Source organism: Cervus elaphus, chromosome 11 (assembly GCF_910594005.1).
Source record: "Cervus elaphus chromosome 11, mCerEla1.1, whole genome shotgun sequence".
In the NCBI taxonomy this organism is placed as follows: Eukaryota; Metazoa; Chordata; class Mammalia; order Artiodactyla; family Cervidae; genus Cervus; species Cervus elaphus.
Window position 1 is genome coordinate 54,332,378 of NC_057825.1, and position 24,504 is coordinate 54,356,881.

General features: G+C 40.8%; 1 protein-coding gene across 1 annotated transcript in view; it reads left to right on the top strand.

Moving 5' to 3' along the window:
* The first annotated feature begins 12,570 nt into the window (after positions 1-12,570).
* The window catches only part of DNAH6 (dynein axonemal heavy chain 6), a 275,358-nt gene continuing 263,424 nt past the window's right edge, over positions 12,571-24,504 (top strand). Inside the window, exons 1-3 of the mRNA XM_043917761.1 lie at positions 12,571-12,696; positions 13,259-13,306; positions 14,451-14,683. Of these exons, the coding sequence (XP_043773696.1) occupies positions 14,459-14,683 (225 nt within the window). The 5' untranslated portion in view covers positions 12,571-12,696; positions 13,259-13,306; positions 14,451-14,458. The remainder of the gene's footprint in view (positions 12,697-13,258; positions 13,307-14,450; positions 14,684-24,504) is intronic.

Genomic DNA, 24,504 nt, shown 5'->3' on the forward strand with positions numbered 1-24,504 from the left:
AAGTCAGCACTGCCAGCCTCTTGCTGAGTTGCTGACAACACTCTTTGGACCTCGTCTCAAGTCCCTGTCTATGAGGAAAGCTCCAAAGAAAGGAAAGAACATCCCTGGGGACAAACACCCCATTCTGGCACATCATGACCCTGTGGGACATTTGTGTGGGGCGAAGCTGTCTTTTTAAAGGGTTCTGTCTCTTGTCTTCTAAATTAATTGACACACTGCTTTCAAACTGTGGTGCTGGGGAAGACTCTTCAGCGTCTCTCAGACAGCAAGGAGATCCAACCAGTCAATCCTAAAGGAAATCAGCCCTGAATATCCTTTGGAAGGACCAATGTTGAAGCTGAAGTTCCAATACTTTGGCCACCTGATGGAAGAGCTGACTCATTGAAAAAGACCTTGATGCTGGGAAATATGGAGGACAGGAGGAGAAGGGGATGACAGAGGAAGAGATGGTTGGGTGCATCATAGACTCAATGGACATGAGTTTGAACAAACTCTGGGAGACAGTGAAGGACAGGGAAGACTGGTGTGCTGTAGTCCATGGGGTCAAAAAGAGTCAGACTTGACTGAATTACTGAACAACCAGCAATAATTAAGACTCCAGCCTACCTTTATACTCAGATTTGCAAGTATAAATTGGGTACTCTATTCTTAGATATGAAAGGAGAAGTATCCTAAGTAAATAATTCAGGTGACTATGACTAGTTATTTAAACAGTTCTTTAAAAAGTTAGTCTGCCTTCCCAATTAATTATAGGACAGAAGCTATGTTTTACATTTACAGCTTGACTCTGTAAAAATAAATTTTTATATTGAAGTATAGTTGATTTACAGTGCTGTGTTAGTTTCAGGTGTATATATAGCAAAGTGATTCAGTTATATATATATATGTATATATATATATATATCTCCATTCTTTTTCAGATTCTTTTTCCATATAGATTATTACAGAATATCGAGTAGAGTTCTCTGGGCTATACAGTGGGTCCTTGCTAATTATCTATTTTATATATGGGTAGATAGATAGTGCTGTAGATAGTGTTAGTCACTCAGTCATATCTGACATTGCAACCCCATGAACTGTAGCCCACCAGACTCCTCTGTCCATGGAATTCTCCAGGAAAGAATACTAGAGTGGGTAGCCATTCCCTTCCCCAGGGGAATCTTCCCCACTCAGGGTGGAGCCTGGGTCTCCTGCATTGCAGGCAGATTCTTTACTGTGTGAGCTGCCGGGGAAGCCCATGTTTTATATATGGTAGTGTGTATATTATACAGTTGACTCTAAGTGATCAGAAATCTAAAACCAAGGTTGGCACAGCTGCATCACTCCTGGAGGCTCTAGAAGAGAAACCTTTTCTTTTCCAACTTCTAGAGGCCATCCCCATTCCTTGGCATATGGCCCCTTCCCTCATCTTCAAAGTGCATCTCTCCAAACTCTGCTTCCTTCCTCTCACTTCTTTTTTCCTTTGATTCTCTTGCCTCCCTCCTGTAAAGTTTACATTGGGCCCATCTGGATAATCCAGGATAATTTCCCCCATCTCAAGATCTTTAATCACATTTGTGAAATTCATCTAGGCAGGTAAAAAAACTGCCAAATTGCTTTTCAAAGTGATTGTACCCTTCTGAAGTCCCACCCTCCATATGTGAGAGTTTCAGTTTCAGCAGTATTTTTAACACTGTAACCTGCTTACTTTGGTTCCTGTGGTAGGCATGCCTCCCCACACAGCATCGCTTTGCCTGTCCTTCTGTGTCAATACCGCCTCATGGAGGAGGGCACGTGTGTCTAGCCCTAGGTAATGAATCATGACGGTACCAAGTCATTTGCAACAATCTTGTTTCCTTCCTTCTCAGTCTCGTTTTCAGCTAGATGTAAACTTTGGACCCTGTTCCAGCCAAAGACACATAGACAGCGAAATTGTTAGTCACTTAGTCACGTCCAACTCTTTTGTGACCCCATGGACTGTAGCTGGCCAGGCTCCTCTGTCTGTGGAATTCTCCAGGCAAGAATGTTAGAGTGGATTGCCTTTCTCTTCTCCAGGGGATCTTCCCAACCCAGGGGCTGAACTCAGGTCCCCTGCATTGCAGGCAGATTCTTTACCATCTGAGCCACTAGGGAAGCCCAAAGGGGAAATCTAATCTGATGTAGAGGCTTCTGGAAGAGCTTTTGCTCTTCCTCTGTAAAGAGGTAAATACATCCTTTGACTTTATTCCCTTATTTCTCTCTTGTATGTGCACATGATGGCTGGGACTGCAATAACCCTATTGCCATCGTAATGAAAAGGCCGAGAATCATAGGAACACATGGCATTAATAACTCCCAACAAGCCTGTTCAATTAAGTCACTGTTAATTGGGTGTTCTGCTACTTGCTGTTGAACACAATTCTTATGGATACCACGTTTTCCCTTCACTACTACAAGGAAGACTAGCAGAGTTAATGCAGTTTTCTTTCTTCTCTTCATTTTTGATTTACGGTCCAGATATCTATATTTCAGTCATTTATCTAGGTTTTTGTGGGGGGGAGGACGTCATCGTGAGAGATAATGAAAAGTTAGTGCGTGTTGGGTTTGCTAAACGCATCCAGTGCTCACTGAAATCTCATGTATTTTTACCTTCATGAGTTGGACAATCTTTATTTTAAATAGGGGCAAAATAAAGTAATTAGCCTCCAACTAATATAAATAAAAAAAAAAAAGAAGCCCCCCCCCAAAAAAAAAATAAAAAATAAAAGGTAAAAAATAAATAAATAAATAGGGGCAAAAGCTGACTGGGAAACTTTCTGGATATAGAGTACGGATTAAAAAGGCAGATGTGTAGAGTGGGCAATGCCATTCATGAGGCATACCAGGACCAGAACAAAAAAATCTGTTCAAACTTATGCCTTTTTGGAAAAGTCTTGGAATTTATTGACTCATACAACCAAACTTTGGAAAAAGAAAGACAGCTTTAGAGATAATGATCTTGACATGAAAAGCCACAGAGATGCTAGGCTGAGTTCACGTCCCATTAGTGCATCTCTGTGTGGCCAACTGTGGCCTTCCCTTTTCAGAGGAGAATAGGGCCTCCAGGAGCTCCAGACACATCCTAACAGCACATGGCTAGAGAGGAAGAGAAGATTCTCCCTCCAGGTGCACCTTTTGAGATCCAAGAGAAAGACTCTGACATCCCAACTTGAATCAGGTACTTACCTCTCCTTGTTGTTTATCCTGTTTGGATGTTCTAGCTTCTGTCTTTTGTGTGAGACTTTCCCTGAATTGTCTAATAATTCTTAGTTGTATGCTTATTTCTGAAAGAGGATCTAAAAACACAACTGGAACCTCCGCGCGCCCATTTGGAGCGTGTTCAAAGACCATCCCTACAAGGTTTATCTGACTGGACCACTAAGATGTAGAACCTCCACTCCCCATATGTTCAGGTTGTTCCCCTTGGGCTGGTAAAATTCCCCAAAGAAGATTCTCCCAGTCTCCTGAACGGAAGGGTATAACTGCTAATGTTTTGAGACTAGGGTGACATCTTGGTTTGCTCAGGACTGCATTGGTTTTGAAACGCCAAGTCTCCACCCTGGAAACACCTGCAGTCCCAGAAAACTGAGATGGTTGGACACCCTAGGCCATTATTCTGGGAATTAAGTGGGAAAAGAGGGTTGGGTGATCTCCTCATTTGGTATGCACATATTCAGGTCGTCTCACTATTTTCAGTATTGTGTGCATGTGTGTGTGCTAAGTCGCTCCATTTGTGTCCGATGGATCCTGTGTCCCCATGGATAGTGACCCACCCTCAAATGTGCATATTATATATCAGTCTAGAGGCTATTTTACTCACTCCAGAGTATAAGTTTTCAGTCTTCTGCTGGGTTTGGGGAGGGTGGACCAGATTTGAAGACCTGACCACTTCCTTGTCAGTCAGCCAACATCCTTATTTAAAGGCCCTATTTCCAGAGATATCTGATACCACTGATTTCAGAGGCTTTGGGGATTCTCTAGTGCCCATCAGTTTGGACATTATCCTTCTCCACAACAGCTTAGACTATCATTTTTGTGTTTGTTTAAAACCACTTACCACTCATATTTCTGCTTTCTAGAATCCAGATTTTTATACCTATTGTCTCTTCTCGCATTCTCCTAATTTCTCTGAGTTTATAACTTTAAAAAATCTTTTGTACAGTTGTAGGGAGGGATGAAAGTAGTTGGGTATATTCAAAATGCCACATTTGCCCAAGAGTCTATAAGAATAATCTTTTCAAACAATTTTTAGTCAAATATCTCAGTGCCTTGGGCAAGTGTAAGTTTCAGAACTTCCTGCTATTGTCTACTACATGTCACTCACTGTCTTCTTACCATTTGCAAACACAATTACTAGACTCTGGTATTAGCTCACCTATTTCCAACTTGTCTAAAGACCGAAAATGATGATATAAACTATAAAATGTCTACAGAGGCAAAAAATTGACAGCAATGAGACATTTCCCAGGAGATTTAATCTAACTGAAGTTAGAATTGTAGTTTGTCCTGACTTGGTGAGTCCTTTTTTATATTTTTATTTACTACATTATATTTATTCACTGTAGCAGGAGTCAGCAAACTTTGTCTTTAAAGGACCAGATAGTAAATATTTGTGGGTCAGATAGTCTCTGTCACAACTATATGACTCTGCTGGTATAGTGCAAAAATAGCTATAGTAAATATGTAAATATGATGACAGAGGACAAGGTGGTTGGATGGCATCACTGACTCAATGGACATGAGTTTGAGCAAGCTCCAGGAGATGGTAAAGGACAGGGAAGCCTGGCGTGCTGCAGCAGTCCATGGGGTCGCAAAGAGTCAAATGCGACTGAGTGACTGAACAACAAATATGTCAGTAAATGATCATGGCTGTATTCCAGTAAAACTTGGTGTACAAAAACAGGCAACAGTCTGGATTTGCCTCATGGGGTGGTACTTGCTAACCCCTGCTCTATGCTCTTAAGATTCTGACCTCATATCCAACATGTGGCAGGAGGAGGGGTGGTTCTCATGCCAACAGAAAATTCTTAGACACCAGCTAAGTCTCCACAATCCAACTCAGTTCTGACAAAGATTTACCTGGAGACAGTGTTGGACACCACAGGTTAAGGGCTCAGTCCCACAAACCTGCCCCCTCTCTGCCACTCTGCCCACTGGTGGGTACATGCTAAGTTGCTTTAGTCGTGTCTGACTCTCAGTAACGCTATGGGTTGTAGACCGCAGGCTGCTCTGTCCATGGGATTCCCCAGGCAAAAATACTGGAGTGGGTTGCCATGCCCTCCTCCAGGGGATCTTCCCAACCCAGGGATCAAACCCATATCTCCTGTGTCTCCTGCAGTGCAAATGCTGAGCCACTGGGAAAGCCCAGATTGGAGGTTCCTATGGTCTCTCTGAGCTCAAGGGACCAGCAGTGGTCACATGTGAATGACCTGAGGCTCTCTGGGACCATCAGCATTGATTTGTTTACTGAATCCATGTTCTTTATAATGTCGCATTTGACAAAGATCCTAATATCTATTTTGAGGAAGAAAAAGGAGGCTTTAGTAAAATTTCCTGAGAAACCAAAGTCATTTTCCTACTATTCTTGTTATGTCACACCTCATCTACATTCTCACTTTCACTTCTGGGAGCCAGTTTTAGGGTAGAATTACTAGGAGTTCTGCAAAAATATTAATACCATACCAAAGAAACTGGATGGTTGAAAGGGGGGGTTTCAAAGAAGAAAGATTAAAGGCAAGACATTTCTGCTCTCAAATAATTTTATTTTTTAATCTAAGTGTGTCACTGCTTTCATTCTAAATTTGAGAGATTTGTAATCTTGCAAGGTGTTTGTCTATTTTATTTACTTATTTTTGGCTGTGCTGGGCCTTTGTTGCTGCATGTGGGCTATCTCTAGTGAGTGGCTTCTCTCAAGTTAACGGTGCACAGGTTTCTCATTGCAGAGGCTTCTCTTGTTTCAGGGCAAGGATTCTAGGGCGCATGAGCTTCAGTAGTTGCAACTCTCAGGCTCACTAGTCGTGGTACATGGGTTTAATTGTCCCTTAGCCTGTGGAATCTTCCCGGACCAGAGATAGAATCTGTGTCCCCCGCATTGGTAAGTATATTCTTAACCACTAGACCACCAGGGAAGTCCTTCAAATATTTTAGAAGAGATCATGGGGGCAATTTAAAGAACTGGCTAGAAAGTATATTTTGACATCTACCAAAAGAAAAGAATCTTTCAGACAACTAGAACTGTTCAGCAGTGGCATAGAAGTCACACATTTTCTGTAGCTGGAAGTGATCAGAGATGAAAAGCCCACCTTTTAAACACCATTCCTGCCTTGTGTATCCAGCAGACCTACTGGACAACCATTCTGATCTCTTTAACAGAATTTAATTTGATATGCAGTGAGTCACCTGAGAATTATTAAAATACAGACTGATTCAGGCGATCTGGGGCAGGACCTGAGATCCCACAATTTAACAAGCTCCTGGGGTGTGGGGGGATGGCAATGCTGCTGGCTCATGGTGGAGCACACCTTGAACAGCAAGGACTTGTGACTGAGGCCCTTGGACTTGGTTGGACATTGGAATCACACAGGGAAGAGGTCATTAGATAAAACCCTGATGCTTGGGTCTCTCTCTCTTAGAGAGTTTAATTAGCATAGCATCTGGCTTGGGCATCAGGGTGTTTAAAAACTCTCTTAGTCAGTCTCAACACACACATAATGTTTTTGGCCTTTCAGAAACATTCAACACTGGCTCAGAGATCACTTCTATAAAAATCTTTAATTGGAATATAATTATCTGGGCTTGGGCGGGACTTCTCATTCATGAATAATTAACATTGGTTCAACATTTTGGAGGAAAACTTTGTAGTTATTATTATTAGATCTCATAATGTGTGGGACATTAGATCGTAGAATGCCCCAAGTCCCTTCCAAATCTAAGAAGAAAAGCTATTTTTGTTGCTGCTGTTACTGTTTAGTGGCAAAGTCGTGTCTGATTCTTTGCAGCCCCATGGCCCGTAGCTCACGAGGCTTCTCTGCCCATGGGATTGCCCAGGCAAGAATATTGCAGTGGGTTGCCGTTTCCTACTCCAGGTGATCTTCGGGACCCAGAAATCAAACTCCTGCCGGTGGATTCTTTGTCCCTGAGCCACGTGGGAAGTTCAAACGCTGGGCTTCAAATCCACCTTTGGCAGTACATCCAATTGACCACAGGGTGGCGATAGAGCAACAGAATATGATACCATCACCGCCGCCACCCCATCACCACTTAGAGTGGGCAGAGTTCCCAACTCGGAGCCAGGATTGAGCGCAGACTCCTTTGAAAATCAAACAGCTGGGAACAAAACATGATTACAATTTTTTTGTAGGTATTTTTAAAATTAGTTTATATTGGAATATAGTTGCAACACAAAGTTGTGTCACTTTCTACTGTTTAGCAAAGTGAATCACCTGAACACTGATCTCCCCTCTCCTGATTTCCTTCCTGTTCCGGTCACCACAGCGCATTAAGTAGCGTTCCCCTGTGCTATACAGTAGGTCCTTATTAGTTATCTATTTTATACACAGTATCATTCACATCAATCCCAATCTCTCAATTCCTCCCACCCATGAACACAATTTTAAGCAGTTTTACAGACCCTGAAACTAAACTGTGAACAGTCAAGATTAAAGATGGGTTATCCCACCACACCATATAAATTATAAGGAGCCTGACCACCCCCATGTCCATCCTTATCTGCGGCTGAGCTTACTTCCTGCTTCACAGAGGAAAAAGAAGGAATCTGGCCCGAATCTACCAATCCGTCTAATCTACTTCCACCTTCCTTCCCTCCACATGGAGGAAAGTGTGTCTTGTTTACACTGATGGCTAAATCCTCCACCTGTGTCCCTGCTCCATTCACCCTGGCCTCCACCAAATTCATGGTCCCTCTATTTTATGCTCTCATACATTTTCTTTGTTAACTTAAAAATAACTCACTTTTCCAGACAAGAATACTGGAGTGGGTAACCATTCCCTTCTTCAGGGGATCTTCCCGACCCAGGGATCAAACCTGGGTCTCCCAACTGAGCCACCGTCTGCTTTTTTGTATACAAAAGCAGTATACAGCTTTTATTTTTAAATATACAGAAGAGCAAAGAGTATAAAATACCCACAAATCTCATAAACTACTATATTTTTCTTCCATATAGTTTGCTGAGTTTACATACATTTCTGCTTGTAAAAATATAATCATGTTATGCAAACTGTTTTATGACCTATTTAATGTAACATCTTTTAATCTTCATACATTTTCACTTGCAGATGTGATTCCTAGCCAGAGATGTTCATTTGATTTACATATAGAGATTTTTAAGCTTATATTTGCCTAAACGCCAATATCAAAGATTCCTATTTATCAGGTCTGGCATGAGTCTGGAAATCTGTGTGTTTAGAAAAGCCTCGCATGATTTTTGGGCTTCCCTGGTGGCTCAGATGGGAGACCAGGGTCCAATCCCTGGGTTGGGAAGGTCTCCTGGAGAGGAGGATGGCTACCTACTCCAGTATTCTTGCCTAGAGAATCCCATGGAAAGAAGAGCCCTGAGGGCTACAGTCCATGGGCTGGCAAAGAGTGAGACGTGACTCAGTGACTAATACTTTCACACTTCCAAGTGATTTTGAAGTGTACTTCTAGGAATAATTGTTACTTTTTTAAAAAGTTTGTGCATACAATTTTATTATTTCTTGGATAAATTTTACTAAAGTATAGCTTACACACAATTGGCTACACACACTTTATGTATACAGTTTGGTTTTTAAAAAAATTTTTTTGTCATAACATTGGTATATGACATAAATCTCAAGTATATAACATTGTACACATTATTTCAACTTCTGTATACACTACAGTGTGCTCACCATCAAAAATTTAGTTTCCACCCATCATCATAGAGTTGACCCCCATTTTCTCCTCCCCACCACCTGCAGTCTCCCTGGCAATCACATCTCTGCTCTCTGTAATACCTATGCTTTTATTTTTGTTTGCTTTGGTTTGTTCATTTATTATTATTATTTTATATCCCATATATGAATGGGTGAAATAATATGGTCTCTGTCCTTTTCTGTCTTATTTCACTTAGCATAATACCCTCAAGATCCATACTTATTGTCTCAAATGGCAAGATTTTAATTTTTATGGCTGAGTAGTATTCCATTGTGTATACATACCATATCTTCTTTATCCATTCATTATTCACAGACTCTTATGTTATTTCCATATTTTGGCTATTGTAAATAATGCTGTGATAAACATAGGGGTGAATATATTTTTCTAATATATTAGAAAATATGTATTCTTTGCATAAATAGCCAGAAGTGGAATAGCTGGACCACACAGTAGTTGTATTCTCAATTTTTTGAGGAATCTCTATACTGTTTTCTATTCTATGGTGATTGCACCAATTTACATTTCCATCAGCAGTACTCTATTGTTATGATTCTCTTATTCTTATGAGTTTAGCAATACAGTTAAAATAATGTGCCTTGGAGTTTATCCAAATACACAGGAGTTTTGCTTCGGGAATTTTTAAGAGTATAGTCTACCATACCTCCAGTAGCAGAATTCCATGACTAATATTTTGGAACTTTAACTTAAATTTCATGAATCTGAATGTGTATCTTAGCTCTACCATTTACCACTTCTGGAGTGATATTGGGTAAATCAACCTCTTTAAGCCTCAATTTCCTTTTTGGTGGAGTAGGTACAATAATACCTCTAAAACAATATGAGCTGTTGCAATGAACAGTATAATAGTAGGAAACATTTCACAAAGGTCCAGCATATAAAACTCAACTTAGTGCTCAATAAATTTTAACCATTTTCACTTAGTATTACTGCTGTCATAATCTATTCTTGTAAATCTTTTGTAGCCTAGTTCTTTAGCTATGAGATGGGAATTTCAGGTTTGTTGGATGTATTTGAGAGAATAAATGAAAAATATATAGCATAGTACCTGGCACATAAGAAGCACTCAATAAACAGGAACAATCATTGCTATTGAAGAAACTATGAAACAATTAACATGCAATAAACAAAGCTCCTATGTGTTGATATATTAAGTATTCAATAGGACTGAATAGCAATCCACTCCAGTATTCTTGTTGGGAAAATCCCATGGACAGAGGAGCCTGGCAGGCTACAGTCCATGGGGTGGCAAAGAGTCGGACACGACTGAAGTGACTGGGTATGTATGTATTTGATAATTAAGATGACATCTTGCCACATTAAAAAAAAATAAGTTGTGAGAGATTTGATGATTAGTGTTCAATATAGCCATACCTTCATAAAACTCTATGTGTCCATGTCTCCTATCCTCACCATTCTTGGCTCTAGGAATGAAATCCTTAGCTTCATAAGCTAACATTAGAATACAGACACCTTCATCTACTAAAAAAGGGATTCTTGACCTGAAGAGCAATAGGTTTTTGTCTCCCATTGCATAACTTTGAAAGGAACAGGTAAAAATATTCATTGCACATCCAAAATGTAATCTATTTTGGGAGGTGTGTCTCACATTACATATTATTATAATATGCTTTGATGTATATTGGGTTGGTTTTGAATTTTTTTCATTACTAGTTTGTATTTTATTCACTCTGATTGATTACCTATTACCTGTGTGTACCTTATGATATCTACATTTGAGTTTTTTAATTATTTCTAAACTGAAGTTCCTCTCTTGCTGTTTCCTAGTCCTGATTAAGGATTAAGAGATTTTTATTCTATATTGTATTTGTATTCTGTATTGTATTGTATTGTATTGTATTGTATTCTATACCAGGGCTAGGTGCCTGACCTGGAGTAAGTCTCAGCGCTCTTTTTAATGAAATGGGGAAGCAGTTGGATTGAGTGGTCTGTTATATCCCTTCAGCTTTAATGTAACATGTCTCTCCACTTTGTAGACATGTAAAATACATACCTGAGTATTTTAAGATTGATAAATAGCATGTTGTGAGTTTAATACGTAGAGCACTCCATATACAGCTTTGCATTCAAAGCAGGAAACACATACCAAGGTTAAAACAAAAAGGACCAAAAAGGAAAAAGTAAAACAATGACTTTCAGAGGTGATTATGTTATTTTTGAGGGGAGGCTGAAAACCAAGACTCTGTCATCTGGTGGAATATTTACCCCAGATAGGTGAAAGGACTGCTTCCCCTGATCAATAACTGGGATAAGGCATCTAAAGTAAGCAACTGCATGGGGCATCCATGGGGTTGCTTCCATATAGCATTACCAGCAGTCATTTGGAGACTTGTTGATTGCTGTGTGTTTAATCCGTCAGTCCTGTCCGATTCTTTTGTGACCCATGAACTGGAGTCCGTCTGGTTCCTCTGTCTACTGGATTTCCCAGGCAAGAATACTGCCACAAGTTGCCATTTCCTCCTCCAGGGGATCTTCCCCACCTAGGGATTGAACCCTTCTCTTTAAATCTTCTCCATTGGCAAGCAGATTCTTTACCACTGCACCACCTTAATGTGTTAGTCGCTCAGTCATGTCTGACTCTTTGTGACCCCATGGACTGTACAGCCTGCCAGGCTCTTCTGTCCATGGGATTTTCCAGGCAAGGATACTGGAGTGGGTTGCCATTTCCTTCTCCAGGGGATCTTCCCGACCCAGGGATCGAACCCGGGTCTTCTGCATTGCAGTCAGATGCTTTACCATCGGAGCACCACCTTAATTGGTGGGTCTAAAAGCCATAGGGGCTTCCTAGGTGCTGCTAGTGGTAGAAAATCCGCCTGCTAATGTAGGAGAGACATGAGAGATACAGGTTCAATCCCTGGGTCAGGAGGATCCCCTGCAGGAGCGCATGGCAACCCACTCCTATTCTTGCCTGGAGAATCCCATGGACAAAGGAGCCTGGTGGGCTACAGTTCATAGAGTCTCAAAGAGTCAGGCACGACTGAAATGACAGCATGCATGCAAATACCATGCAAGATCCAGGGTCTGTTTTGGTGAATATAGTGCAGAGACCAAGTAATATGGACTTGCTATGCCTGACACTAAGGACACTAAATTACTTTTCAGGTAGAAAAGAACATAAGTATAAAGGACAGGGTGAAGTTTGAGGGGAACAACCCGCATTCCTAGTGTTTTAGGACACTCTTGGGAGGAGGTCAATGGGTGGGGCAGAGATGCAGGACCGTCGCTCTCTCAGAGAGCAGGGGCCTTAACTGTCTACAAAAGCACTTGATTTTTCTAACCAGACAAAGCTGGATTAAAGCGAAAGTCAGGCAGTCTCAAACCTCTTGAAGAGCAACAGAAAACACTGCTGGAGCGGGGAGGGGCAGTGAGCGTGAGCCGCTGGCAAGCGAAGGAACAAACAGACGTAACCACCTCCTTCGGCTGCACCGCCTTCCAGCCTAGACCTCAGGAGCCTGCAGGTGTAGGGCTGGCTCTCCACCAAACAGCGACGACGTAAATATTCTGACACAGTCATTGGCTCGACTGCCCAGCACAACCCTGGACTCAGAAGCTGAGCAGCAGTTGGCTGAGGGGTTGCCAGTGGCGACAGATCCTGCACAGGCGCAGTAAGCATGAGTGGAGGTCCGGTGGCTGCTAGGCAACGGGAAACAGTCTAGGCTTAAGAGACAACTTTCTACTCCCAGATCTGTCTTTGCTCTGTCTCAGGAGACCCTCTGAGGCGGCTGCTTCTCTAGTCTGACTTGGTGAGTCCTGAGGAATCGAGCTGTGGGGCTGAACTCCGACTTCTAGGCAAGAGACTCAGCATGACCTTTGGAGTATAGAAGGAAAGGCTCAGAGAGGCAGAGAAAGTCTCATTTTAATGATACCTACTACCTACCTACCAGTTTACAGGGCTGGAAACTGGGGAATTGAAATACCAAGAGACTTGTCCAAGATCTCTCACTGAGTGGTCAGATCTGGACCTGTTTCAGTATGGTAGCCACTAGCCACACGGGGGGCCTCTTCTGAATTAAAATGTGTCCTGAAGATGAAATAATTCGAAGACGTAGTAACAAAAAGTAAAACTATTACATTAACAAGTTTTATACTGATTATATGTTGAAATGATAATATTTTAGTTATATTAAATAAAAAACATTATTAAAATTAATTTATTTTTAGACTCGCAGACTTAGAGAAGGAACCCTATGTTTGCCAGGGGGAAGTATGGGGGAAAGGGGTAGTGAGGGAGAAGTTGGGATGGGGACATGTACACACTGCTATATTTAACATGGATAACAACCAAGGACCTACTGTATAACACAGGAACTCTGCTCAATGTTACGTGGCAGCCTGGATGGGAGAGGAGTTTGGGTAAGAATGAATACATGTATATGTATGGCTGAGTCCTTTCATTGCCCACCTGAAACTATCACAACATTGTTAATTGGCTATACCCTAATACAAAATAAAAGGTTAAAAAATTCTTTTAATGTTCCTTTTTGTTTTTAAATGCGGTTACTTAAAATTTTTTAATTACATAGGAAATTTGCATTGTATTTTGATTGGCCAGTGCTGATCTAGACTAAAACCTGGACCAGATGACACCTGGTTTAAGACCTTGTGTGTGATAATACTGTTTTTAAGAAAAGTATTTCCATCCATGTGATGGGACTGGAGTGTGAGTGTTGGTGAAAGTACAAGACCATTACAAAAGGCTCATAGTTCTAGTATTCTGGGACCTTGCTACTCAAAGTTTATGAATTAGAATCTGCTTTTTCACAAGCTTCTCAAGTGATTCTCATGCTCATAAAATCCCCCAAAGCACTATTTTATGATTTAGCCATCAACTCTTTTTTTCCCTTTACTTGGTTTATTTATAAGTATCTAGGCTAGATATCTCAGATTGCCTGTGTTAGAATTACCTTTCTTTTGAACACCACCGCCACCCTCAGAAATATTTTGCCCACTCATATGTGAGAAAGGGTCTCAGTATGATTTCATTTCTATTCATCCTTCCAAATCTGCTCTAGTGGCCTACCCAGCTGGCACTAGTAATGCAGGAGAGATGTAAGAGATATGGGTCGGGAAGATCCCCTGGAGGAGGACATGGGAACCCACTCCAGTATTCTTGCCTGGAGAATCCCATGGACAGAGGAGCCTGGAGGGCTACAGTCCATAGGGTTGCAAAGAGTTGGACATGACTGAAGCAACTTAGCATGCATGCAGGTATGTGGTCCCCAAATCAGAGGCAGCAACAGCATCACCTCAGAAGTTATTAGAAATGCAAATTCCTGGGTCCCACCCAAGCGGTGGGTCTTCTAGAAGGCCAGGCATAGTTTTCATTACTCTAATTCAAGTCCTTAGTTTGGGAAGAATGGGGTAACTTTGATAGGTTTTCTTTGGGGATAAGCAAATGCAGCTCTGCTTGGTTCTTAAAACACCTCTGCTTAACCCTACTTCCCCCATTCTTTCGCTTTACTTTTCATTTTTCTTTTCTTGACCCTGACCTCTCCAGGGAGGAAGATGGCTTTTCGTCTCTCAGAGAATGAGTTGGATCTGAAAAGTATTGGAGAGCTGTCAGAAAACCCCATGCTTACAAGACTGAATAGTATAAGAACTAGGGGAAGACTGAGTTTTGTAACACCCACAGAAAATCAAGGTGATACACAGTTCCTGACATTTGAACACACTACAAAAGCTCAGGAAAGGACAAGAAAACGACAACAGCCTATAAAACTGGAGCCTTTGGTAAGGTTGAAAACCAGCATTTTAGCTACTTTTGGCTACAGAGGAAGTTGCAGAGTTGCTTTGGGGGATGGCAATAATTTCTAGACTCTTATTTAACAAAGAAGGAATGAAAACTTGAAAGTTAGGACTTAAGAGCATGTAGACATAATTATTTATTTTAAAAAATGTTGCATTCTAAAAGTACTGTTTGAGGTGGTGGGATGCTGTGTTGAAAAAGTTCTCTAGCACATAAGTCCTCTCTAGCATTATGTGCAATATGGATACTTAATCATGTAGGTTGTAAGGCTATTTTAGGTACCATTTAGGTAAGGCTATTTGGGTACCATTTCATACTAGAAACTTCAGTAAGAGTAATATGTATAATTGTATAATTTTATTATTTTCAAGCAAATGCCTAGTGTCTTGAAAAATTTTGTGCATGTCTGAAAAATAATTTTAAGAATCCACATCTTTGTCAAAACTGAGGCTATAACTTCTCTTATTTTTGCTAGACTGATAGGTGAAAGTGACATCACATTGTTGTTGTGGTTTGCATCTTATTAATGAAGTTAACAAATTATGTAAAAATATGTATTTTATGTAAACATTATGTAACAATTTATGTATAATTGAGCATGGAGAAAGGATAAATATCTGATTGTTGTTAATGACAGTTACCATAGAAAAGAGAGTCAAAGATTGGAGAATTCAAAGAAGGAAAAGTGTAAAAGAAGGGTGGGAGGCAGTATATATGTGGTAGACATTGAGTGTATTTTCATTCATTAAGTGGCGTGCATCTTACTTATTTCATGGATTCTGTTCATAACCATTTTCCACTTTAAAATTAAGTTGTTTGCTTTTTTCCTATCAGCTTTTGAGGTTTTTAAAAACATATGCATATATACGTATATGTTTAACTGTATATATGTATATGTAATGGACATTAACCCTTATTCCATTGCTTCTCAAATTTAAGTATGAATTCATGTAGGAGGTAGACATTCTTGAAGATCCATGGTGCTGATTTCATTATTTTTATTTTAATATTACTTTATGTGAAAAAAGATTAACCTAGGAAAAAAATCACTGCAGATGGTGACTGCAGCCATGAAATTAAAAGACGCTTGCTCCTTGGAAGAAAACCTGTGACCAACCTAGCTCAGTTCAGTTCAGTCATTCAGTCGTGTCCGACTCTTTGCGACCCCATGAATCGCAGCACACCAGGCCTCCCTGTCCATCACCAACTCCCGGAGTTTACTCAAACTCATGCCCATCGAGTCGGTGATGCCATCCAACCATCTCATCCTATGTTGTCCCCTTCTCCTCCTGCCCCCAATCCCTCCCAGCATCAGAGTCTTTTCCAAAGAGTCAACTCTTCACATGAGGTGGCCAAAGTACTGGAGTTTCAGCTTCAGCATCAGTCCTTCCAAGGAACACCCAGGACTGATCTCCTTTAGGATGGACTGGCTGGATCTTCTTGCAGTCCAAGGGACTCTCAACAGTCTTCTCCAACACCACAGTTCAAAAGCATCAATTTTTCGGTGCTCAGCTTTCTTCACAGTCCAAGTCTCACATCCATACATGACCACTGGAAAAACCATAGCCTTGACCAGACGGACCTTTGTTGGCAAAGTAATGTCTCTGCTTTTTAATATGCTATCTAGGTTGGTCATAACTTTCCTTCCAAGGAGTAAGCGCCTTTTAATTTCATGGCTGCAGTCACCATCTGCAATTATTTTGGAGCCCAAAAAAATAAAGTCTGACACTGTTTCCACTGTCTCCCCATCTATTTCCCATGAGGTGATGGGACCAGATGCCATGATCTTAGTTTTCTGAATGTTAAGCTTTAAGCCAACTTTTTCACTCTCCTCTTTCACTTTCATCAAGAGGCCTTTTAGTTCCTCTTCACTCTCTGCCATAAGGGTGGTGTCATCTGCATATCTGAAGTTATTTTATTGATATTTCTCCCGGCAATCTTGATTCCAGCTTGTGCTTCTTCCAGCCCAGTGTTTCTCATGATGTACTCTGTATATAAGTTAAATAAGCAGGGTGACAATATACAGCCTTGACGTACTCCTTTTCCTATTTGGAACCAGTCTGTTGTTCCATGTCCAGTTCTAACTGTTGCTTCCTGACCTGCATACAGGTTTCTCAAGAGGCAGGTCAAGTGGTCTGGAATTCCCATCTCTTTCAGAATTTTCCACAGTTTATTGTGATCCACACAGTTGAAGTCTTTGGAATGGTCAATAAAGCAGAAATAGATGTTTTTCTGGAACTATCTTGCTTTTTCAAGGATCCAGTGGATGTTGGCAATTTGATCTCTGGTTCCTCTGCCTTTTCTAAAACCAGCTTGAACATCTGAAAGTTCACGGTTCACTTATTGCTGAAGCCTGGCTTGGAGAATTTTGAGCATTACTTTACTAGCGTGTGAGATGAGTGCAATTGTGCGGTAGTTTGAGCATTCTTTGGCATTGCCTTTCTTAGGGATTGGGATGAAAACGGACCTTTTCCAGTCCTGTGGCCACTGCTGAGTTTTCCAAATTTGCTGGCATATTGAGTGCAGCACTTTCACAGCATCATCTTTCAGGATTTGATATAGCTCAACTGGAATTCCATCACATACACTAGCTTTGTTCATAGTGATGCTTTTTAAGGCCCACTTGACTTCACATTCTAGAATGTCTGGCTCTAGGTGAGTGAACACACCATCATGATTATCTGGGTCATGAAGGTCTTTTTGGTACAGTTCTTCTGTGTATTCTTGCCACCTCTTCTTAATATCTTCTGCTTCTGTTAGGTCCATACCATTTCTGTCCTTTATCAAACCCATCTTTGCCTGAAATATTCCCTTGGTATCTCTAATTTTCTTGAAGAGAGCTCTAGTCTTTCCCATTCTGTTGTTTTCCTCTATTTCTTTGCATTGATCGCTGAGGAAGGCTTTCTTATCTCTCCTGGCTATTCTTTGGAACTCTGCATTCAAATGGGAATATCTTTCCTTTTCTCCTTTGCTTTTCGCTTCTCTTCTTTTCACAGCTATTTGTAAGACCTCCTCAGACAACCATTTTGCCTTTTTGCATTTCTTTTCCATGAACAGCATATTAAAAAGCAGAGACATTACTTTGCTGACAAAGATCCGTCTAGCCAAAGCTATGATTTTTCCAGTAGTCATGTATAGAGCTGAACTATAAAGAAAGCTGAGGGTCAAAGAATTGATGCTTTTGAACTGTGGTGTTGGAGAAGACTCTTGAGAGTCCTTTAAACAGCAAGGAGATTAAAGCAGTCACTCCTAAAGGAAGTCAGTCCTGAATATTCATTGGAAGGACTGATGCTGAAGCTGAAATGCCAGTACTCTGGCCACCTGATGTGAAGAAATGACTCATTTGAAAAGACCCTGATGCTGGGAAAGATTGAAGGCAGGAGGAGAAGGGGACGACAGAGGAGGAGAAGGGGATGACAGAGGATTAGATGGTTGGATGACATCACTGACTCTATGGACATGAATTTGAGCAAGCTCCGGGAGTTGGTGATGGACAGGGAAGCCTGGCGTGCTGCAGTCCATGGGGTCGCAAAGAGTCAGACACACTGAGCGACTGAATTGAACTGATGGAATTAATTGAAATATTTAATAAGAAAGTTAACAGCTTAAATACAAAGAAAACTATACAACCAATTGCAGTTCAGATTAACAAAAAATACAAAGTAACAGATGCTCTTGTCTTTGAACTTCCCTTGGCAAGGTGGGTTGGGTACTGCCTGTAGCTGCTCTCGTCTCCAGAGAGCAGTGTGCCTGCACTATGTGTAGTGGGGAGTATCTGGACCTCCCTACTATTTTTTCCCCATGAACTTTGTATGACTTTTCATATGACTTTCCCATGGACTTTTACACTTATTTCTCTCTGATGGATTTACTTCACTTGGCAAAAGGGTATAATGAACCTTTGATGATTAAAGTAAGCTCCATTTGTTATCAGTGTGATAAATTCGTATATGTTGAATATTTATTCAATACCTGCTATCTTCCAGTCTCTGAGTCATGCTCTGGGGAAACAGCAATGAACAAGGCAGACAAGATTCCAGTTGGCATTCTAATGATCCTAAGTAAATAAACTGAGCAATGTCACCTAATGATAGTTACTGTTAAGAAAATAATATCGGGAACCTAGTCAAGACAAGCTGCAGGCTCCTTTAGATTGGGTGATGTCACCTGAATGAATCCTAGAGGAGATGTCATCTGATTGAGTCCCAGACTTTATCACCTGCCAGACTGAATGGACAAGCCTTCAGAGATGCCAGTCCCCAATTTTGGAACCCCAAAATTCATTTCTTCCATGGAACAAATTCCACTTGATCATAGTGTATGCTCCTTTTAAGGTATTGCTGAATTCTGTTTGCTAATATTTTATTGATTTCTGCATCTATGTTTGTCAGGAGTATTAGCCTGAAGTTTTCTTTTTTGGTATTATCTTTGTCCAGTTTGGTGGTTGATTTCCTTTAGGATTGATGTTCTTGCTGTCCAAGGGACTCTCAAAAGTCTTCAACACCGTAATTCAAAAGGATCAGTTCCTCAGTGCTCAGCCTTCTTTATAGTCCAGCGCTCACGTCTGTTCATGACTGCTACAAAATATAACAGAGAGATTAAAGATTGAAATAAATGAAGAATGATGCTGTGTTGTTTAGAAGAAATATTTTTAAGATGTCAATTCTCCCCAATTGGCCTATAAATTCAGCACAATTCCAATCACAGTCCATGTAATATTTCTTTTTTGGTAGAAATTGGCAAGCTGACTCTAACATTCATAGAGAAATGCAAAGGACTTAGAACAAGCAAAACAACATTGAAAAAGAAAAAAATTTTAATCTAACACTCTTGATTTCAATACTTATTATAAAACTACAATAATTAAGACATTATAGTATTGGTGTCAAGATAGACAAATAGACTGATAGAATACATTATGCACAGGTTGGCATGCTTTATATTACTCCATTTATCTTATGTGTTGCTTTTTTTTCCTTCATTTTTCTTTCTGTCTGCCATTCTGATTGGGTGATTCCCATTATTCTGTCTTCCAGATCACTTATTCACTCTTCTTTGTTATTTAGTCTGCCATTTATTGCTTCTAGATAGGTTTTTATCTCACCACCTGAGCTGTCTAATTTTGATTGGTTCTCCTGTATACTTTCTAGTTCCTTGTTACAATGATCTGCATTTCCATCAATCGTCTTTCTCAATTCCTTTAGCATTTTTATTATCTTCTTTTTGAACTTGGGGTCTAATAGTGTGGTAAAGTCTGTTTCATTATTTGTTCTTTCATGAAATTTCTCTCATTCTTTTAACTGAGAATGGGTCGTCTGCTTTTTCATTTCACTTAAACTTTCTCTGTCTCTGTGAATTTAGGAGAAGCAGTTATCTAGTTGGTGTTTGAAGGAGTGTCCATAGAAGGTGTGTAGACTGTGTGAGTCCAGTATTTTTGTGTAGTGGCTGGCTTTGGTCTGAATGCCAGCCACATCTATCCTGAGTGTGTTTGCTGTTATTCCTTGATAGTAGCTGTGACAGTAGACATTGTGGTCTCCAGAGCTAGTGCTGGATGTTGGGTGAGGTCTTGTCTTTTTTCCATGGCTGTCACTGCTCTACTGAGGAGGCGGTCTGTTCTCGAGTTATTGGAGTAGAAACACTGAAGGTTGGGTTTAATCAGGATCCATTGCCCTTGAGTATATGAAATAAAATTTGTATTTTATGGCTAGACAAGAAGAATTGAAACACTAATAATTCTCTGCCCTTTGTCCTTCTCTCTCCTTGCACCACGCTTTGTGTATCTGCAATGTGCATCAGCTAGATCTCTCCTAGAGGCAGGAATACCTGTTCAACCATAAAAAGCAACATCTCCCAGAATCAACAAGACAGCTCCTTAAATGATAACATTCCTTCTTGATCTCATACATGGTCACATGACCCACCATGACAATACTCTTAGATCTGAATCATGTAAACTGCCAATAATATGTCATTTGACGTACATCTAATATACATCTCTATCTCAAAAACACTTATATAACTGTGCCTTGAGTTCTAACAAGTAGAATTCCCAGAGCTTTCTGAGGTTCTCTGTCTGTGTTACAATCCTCAAATATGTCTTGAATAAAACTTTCCATATCTTCATTAACCAACTGATTCATTTTTCATCAACAAGTAGATGCCCTGCCCCACAGGAGGTGACTGTTAAAGCAAGTGAGGCCCATATGGTCACAGTGAACCTGTGGATGGCACGTGCAGGCAGCCATGGTTCCACCCAGAAGCAGCCCATGATCATGTCTCTTTGTGTGTTTGTCCCACAGCTGTTGGTGTGGAGTGGGCTGGAGCTGGGGCCAGGGTGCTGGTGGCTGCAGGAATCTAAGTGGTTTTGCTGCCACCTGGGACCTGGGCTGCCTCTTTGCTGACCTGTCCCAGAACTATCCTCCCCAGATTCAGCTCCAAACTGCAGTGTAGAGTGGGCAGAGCCAGAGTTCTGCTGCCAGAAAACCTGTGTATTCCTGCCTCTGGCATGTCTCCCAGGGACTCAGGGCCTAGCTGCTGTGTATTTCTGTGGCACCACTTAGTGTGCACGCTGACAAAGTCCACGAGGACCAGACCTGCCCCCGCCCTGTGTGTGCATGCAAAGGGATCCAAGGTTTGACCAGGATCACACGCTAGGCCTTCTAGGCTATCTCATTACAGGTAGACAGAGTCCTCTCCCAGGGTGTGTCTGTCTAAGGCTTGGCACTTTGCCTTGGTGAGCCTGGTATGGTGTGTACTTGGAATTGGGAAGTGTGGTATGGCAGCAGTGACTAGCAGTGGTCTCTGTCTGACCTGAAAGTAAGTCAGCACACCCACACTCCTCCCGAGTCAAATTAGCCTTCTCTGGGCCCTCTATCTGCCCTAGTGGACCTCCCGGCAGGCCAGGGGGTTTCCCAGGGTGAGGGTCTGACCTTGTGGAACTTCTCTCCTTTATGGATCCCTCCCAGGGGTGCCAGTTCCATCCAGCAAGCCACTCCCACCCCCTCCTCTTTCTACCCCTTTACCTGGAGATCATTCTTGCAGCTTTGGTTGTGTAGATCTTCTGCAAGTTTCCAGCTGGTTTTCTGTGAGACTCGTTCCACCTGTAGATGGATTTTTGATGTATTTTGGGGGAGGTGAACTCCATGCCCTTGTACTCCACCATCTTGGTCCCCCCCCCCCCAACATTTTGTTTTTAGAAGTCCTAAAGTGGAAACAACCACAATGTCCATCAAGAGATGAATGAATAAATTTTGGTGTTTCCACACTATAGGATACTACTCAGCCTAAAAAATAAATGAATTATGGATGAAACAACATAGAGGAATCTCAGCATAATTAATTATGTTGAAAGATGGTGGGCAAAAAAATACATACTATTTTAGTGCATTTACATAAAAGCCTGGAAAATGCAAATTAACATATAATGACGCAAAGCAGATCAGTATTTGCCTAGGAAGGAGTATTGCAAAGGAACCTGAGAAGGCTCATGTTTGAGTTCTGTTCATTATCTTTACTGTTTCATATATATAATTGGGTTCGCCAAAAACATCTTATGAAAAAACTAGAACATAAATGTATATATATATATATACATACATATATATATATATATACATACATATATATATATGTATGTATATACATATGACTTTGGCCACCTCATGCAAAGAGTTGACTCATTGGAAAAGACCCTGATGCTGGGAGGGATTGGGGGCAGGAGGAGAAGGGACGACAGAGGATGAGATGGCTGGATGGCATCACCAACTCAATGGACATGAGTTTGAGTAAACTCTGGGAGTTGGTGATGGACAGCGAGGCCTGGTGTGCTGTGATTCATGGGGTTGCAAAGAGTCGGACACGACTGAGCGACTGAACTGAACTGAACTAAATATGACTTTCAAATTATGCCAACACATCAGTTTGGACACTTTAAATATGTAACTTGTGTGTGTGTTTGTGTGTTACTTGCTCAGTTGTGTCTGACTCTTTGCAACCCCATGGGCTGTAGCCTGCCAGGCTGCTCTGTCCATGGAACTCTCCAGGCATGAATACTGGAGTGGGTTGCCATTTCCTTCTCCAAAGTACAGCTTAATGTATGCCTATTTTATCTCAAGAAAGCTGTTACAATAATTTAAACTGTTAGAAAAATTCACATTTCCCTGATTGTCTTATAATGATTTTGTTTGCAAAGTCCTTGTTAAAATTTAGATCAAAAGAAGATCTATGCACTAACTTGTTGATATTTTTCTTCTAACTGGTTGATATTTCTCTTAAGTCTCTTGATTTATAAGTTCTCCATCAACTCTTTTATTTTTTCCTGGGAAAAAATTTTAATTGGTAAAATTTGGTTATTTGTCTATATAGTCCCACAGCCTAGTTTTGTTGATTGCATCCCCACCATGGTAGCTAACCTATTTCTCTGGTTCTTATATTTCCTATATGTTGGTATTTAGGTCTAGAGTCTTGAGTTTGATTTTCTGGGACTGAATACTTCCATACCAAGTATAGTGTTCTTTGATTAAACTGGCATATAGAATCTGGTTGTCTCTCTTTTTTTTCTTCCGGTTTTACTGAGATATAATAGACATAAAGTACTGTATAAGTTAGACATCAACAACATAGTGATTTGGCTTACATGCATCATGAGATGTTTACCATGATAAGTTTAGTGAACAGTCAGCATTTCATATAGATACAAAATTTAAGAAAAAAATTTTCCTTATAGTGAGAATCCTTAGGACTCTTTTAACAACTTTCATATGTATTGCATCTATCATCTTGCCCATTACATCCATAGTATTTATTTATCTTATAACTGGAATTTTGTTGTATTTTATACACAATTTTTAAAGGTTACACTCCATTTACAGTTATTAAAAAATATTGGCTCTATTTTCCATTTTGTAAAATATATTCTTATAGCCTATCTTATACCCAATAGGTTATACCTCCCAACTCCGCAACCTCTGTGTTGCCCCTTCAGCCCCACTGATAACTACTAGTTCTCTATATCTATGAGGCTGCTTCTTTTTTGTTATATTCACTAGTTTGTTGTATTTTTGGATTCCACGTGTAAGTGATATCATGCAGTATTTGTCTTTCTGTCTGACTTAATTCACTTATCATAATACCATCCAAGTTCATCCATGTTGCTGCAAATGGCAAAATTCTATTCTTTTCAATGGCTGAGTAATACTCCATGGGGTGTGTGTGTGTGTGTGTGTATTGATGGGTTCTTAGGTTGCTTCCATATCTTGGCTATTGTAAATAAAGCCTCAGTGAACATAGGGTGCATATATCTTTTTGAATTACTATTTTAATTTTCTTCAGATAAATACCCAGGAGTGGAATTGATGGGTCATCAGTTCAGTTCAGTTCAGTCACTCAGTTGTGTCCAACTCTTTGCGACCCCATGAACCGCAGCACACCAGGCCTCCCTGTCCATCACCAACTCCCAGAGTCCACCCAAACCCATGTCCATCAAGTCAGTGATGCCATCCAACCATCTCTTCCTCTGTCATCCCCCTCTCCTCCTGCCCTCAATCTTTCCCAGCATCAGGGTCTTTTCAAATGAGTCAGCTCTTCAGGTGGCCAAAGTATTTGAGTTTCAGCTTCAACATCAGTCCTTCCAATGAACACCCAGGACTGATCTCCTTTAGGAGGGACTGGTTGGATCTCCTTGCAGTCCAAGGGACTCTCAAGAGTCTTCTCCAACACCACAGTTCAAAAACATAAATTCTTCGGCGCTCAGCTTTCTTTATAGTCCAACTCTCACATCCAGACATGACCACTGGAAAAACCATAG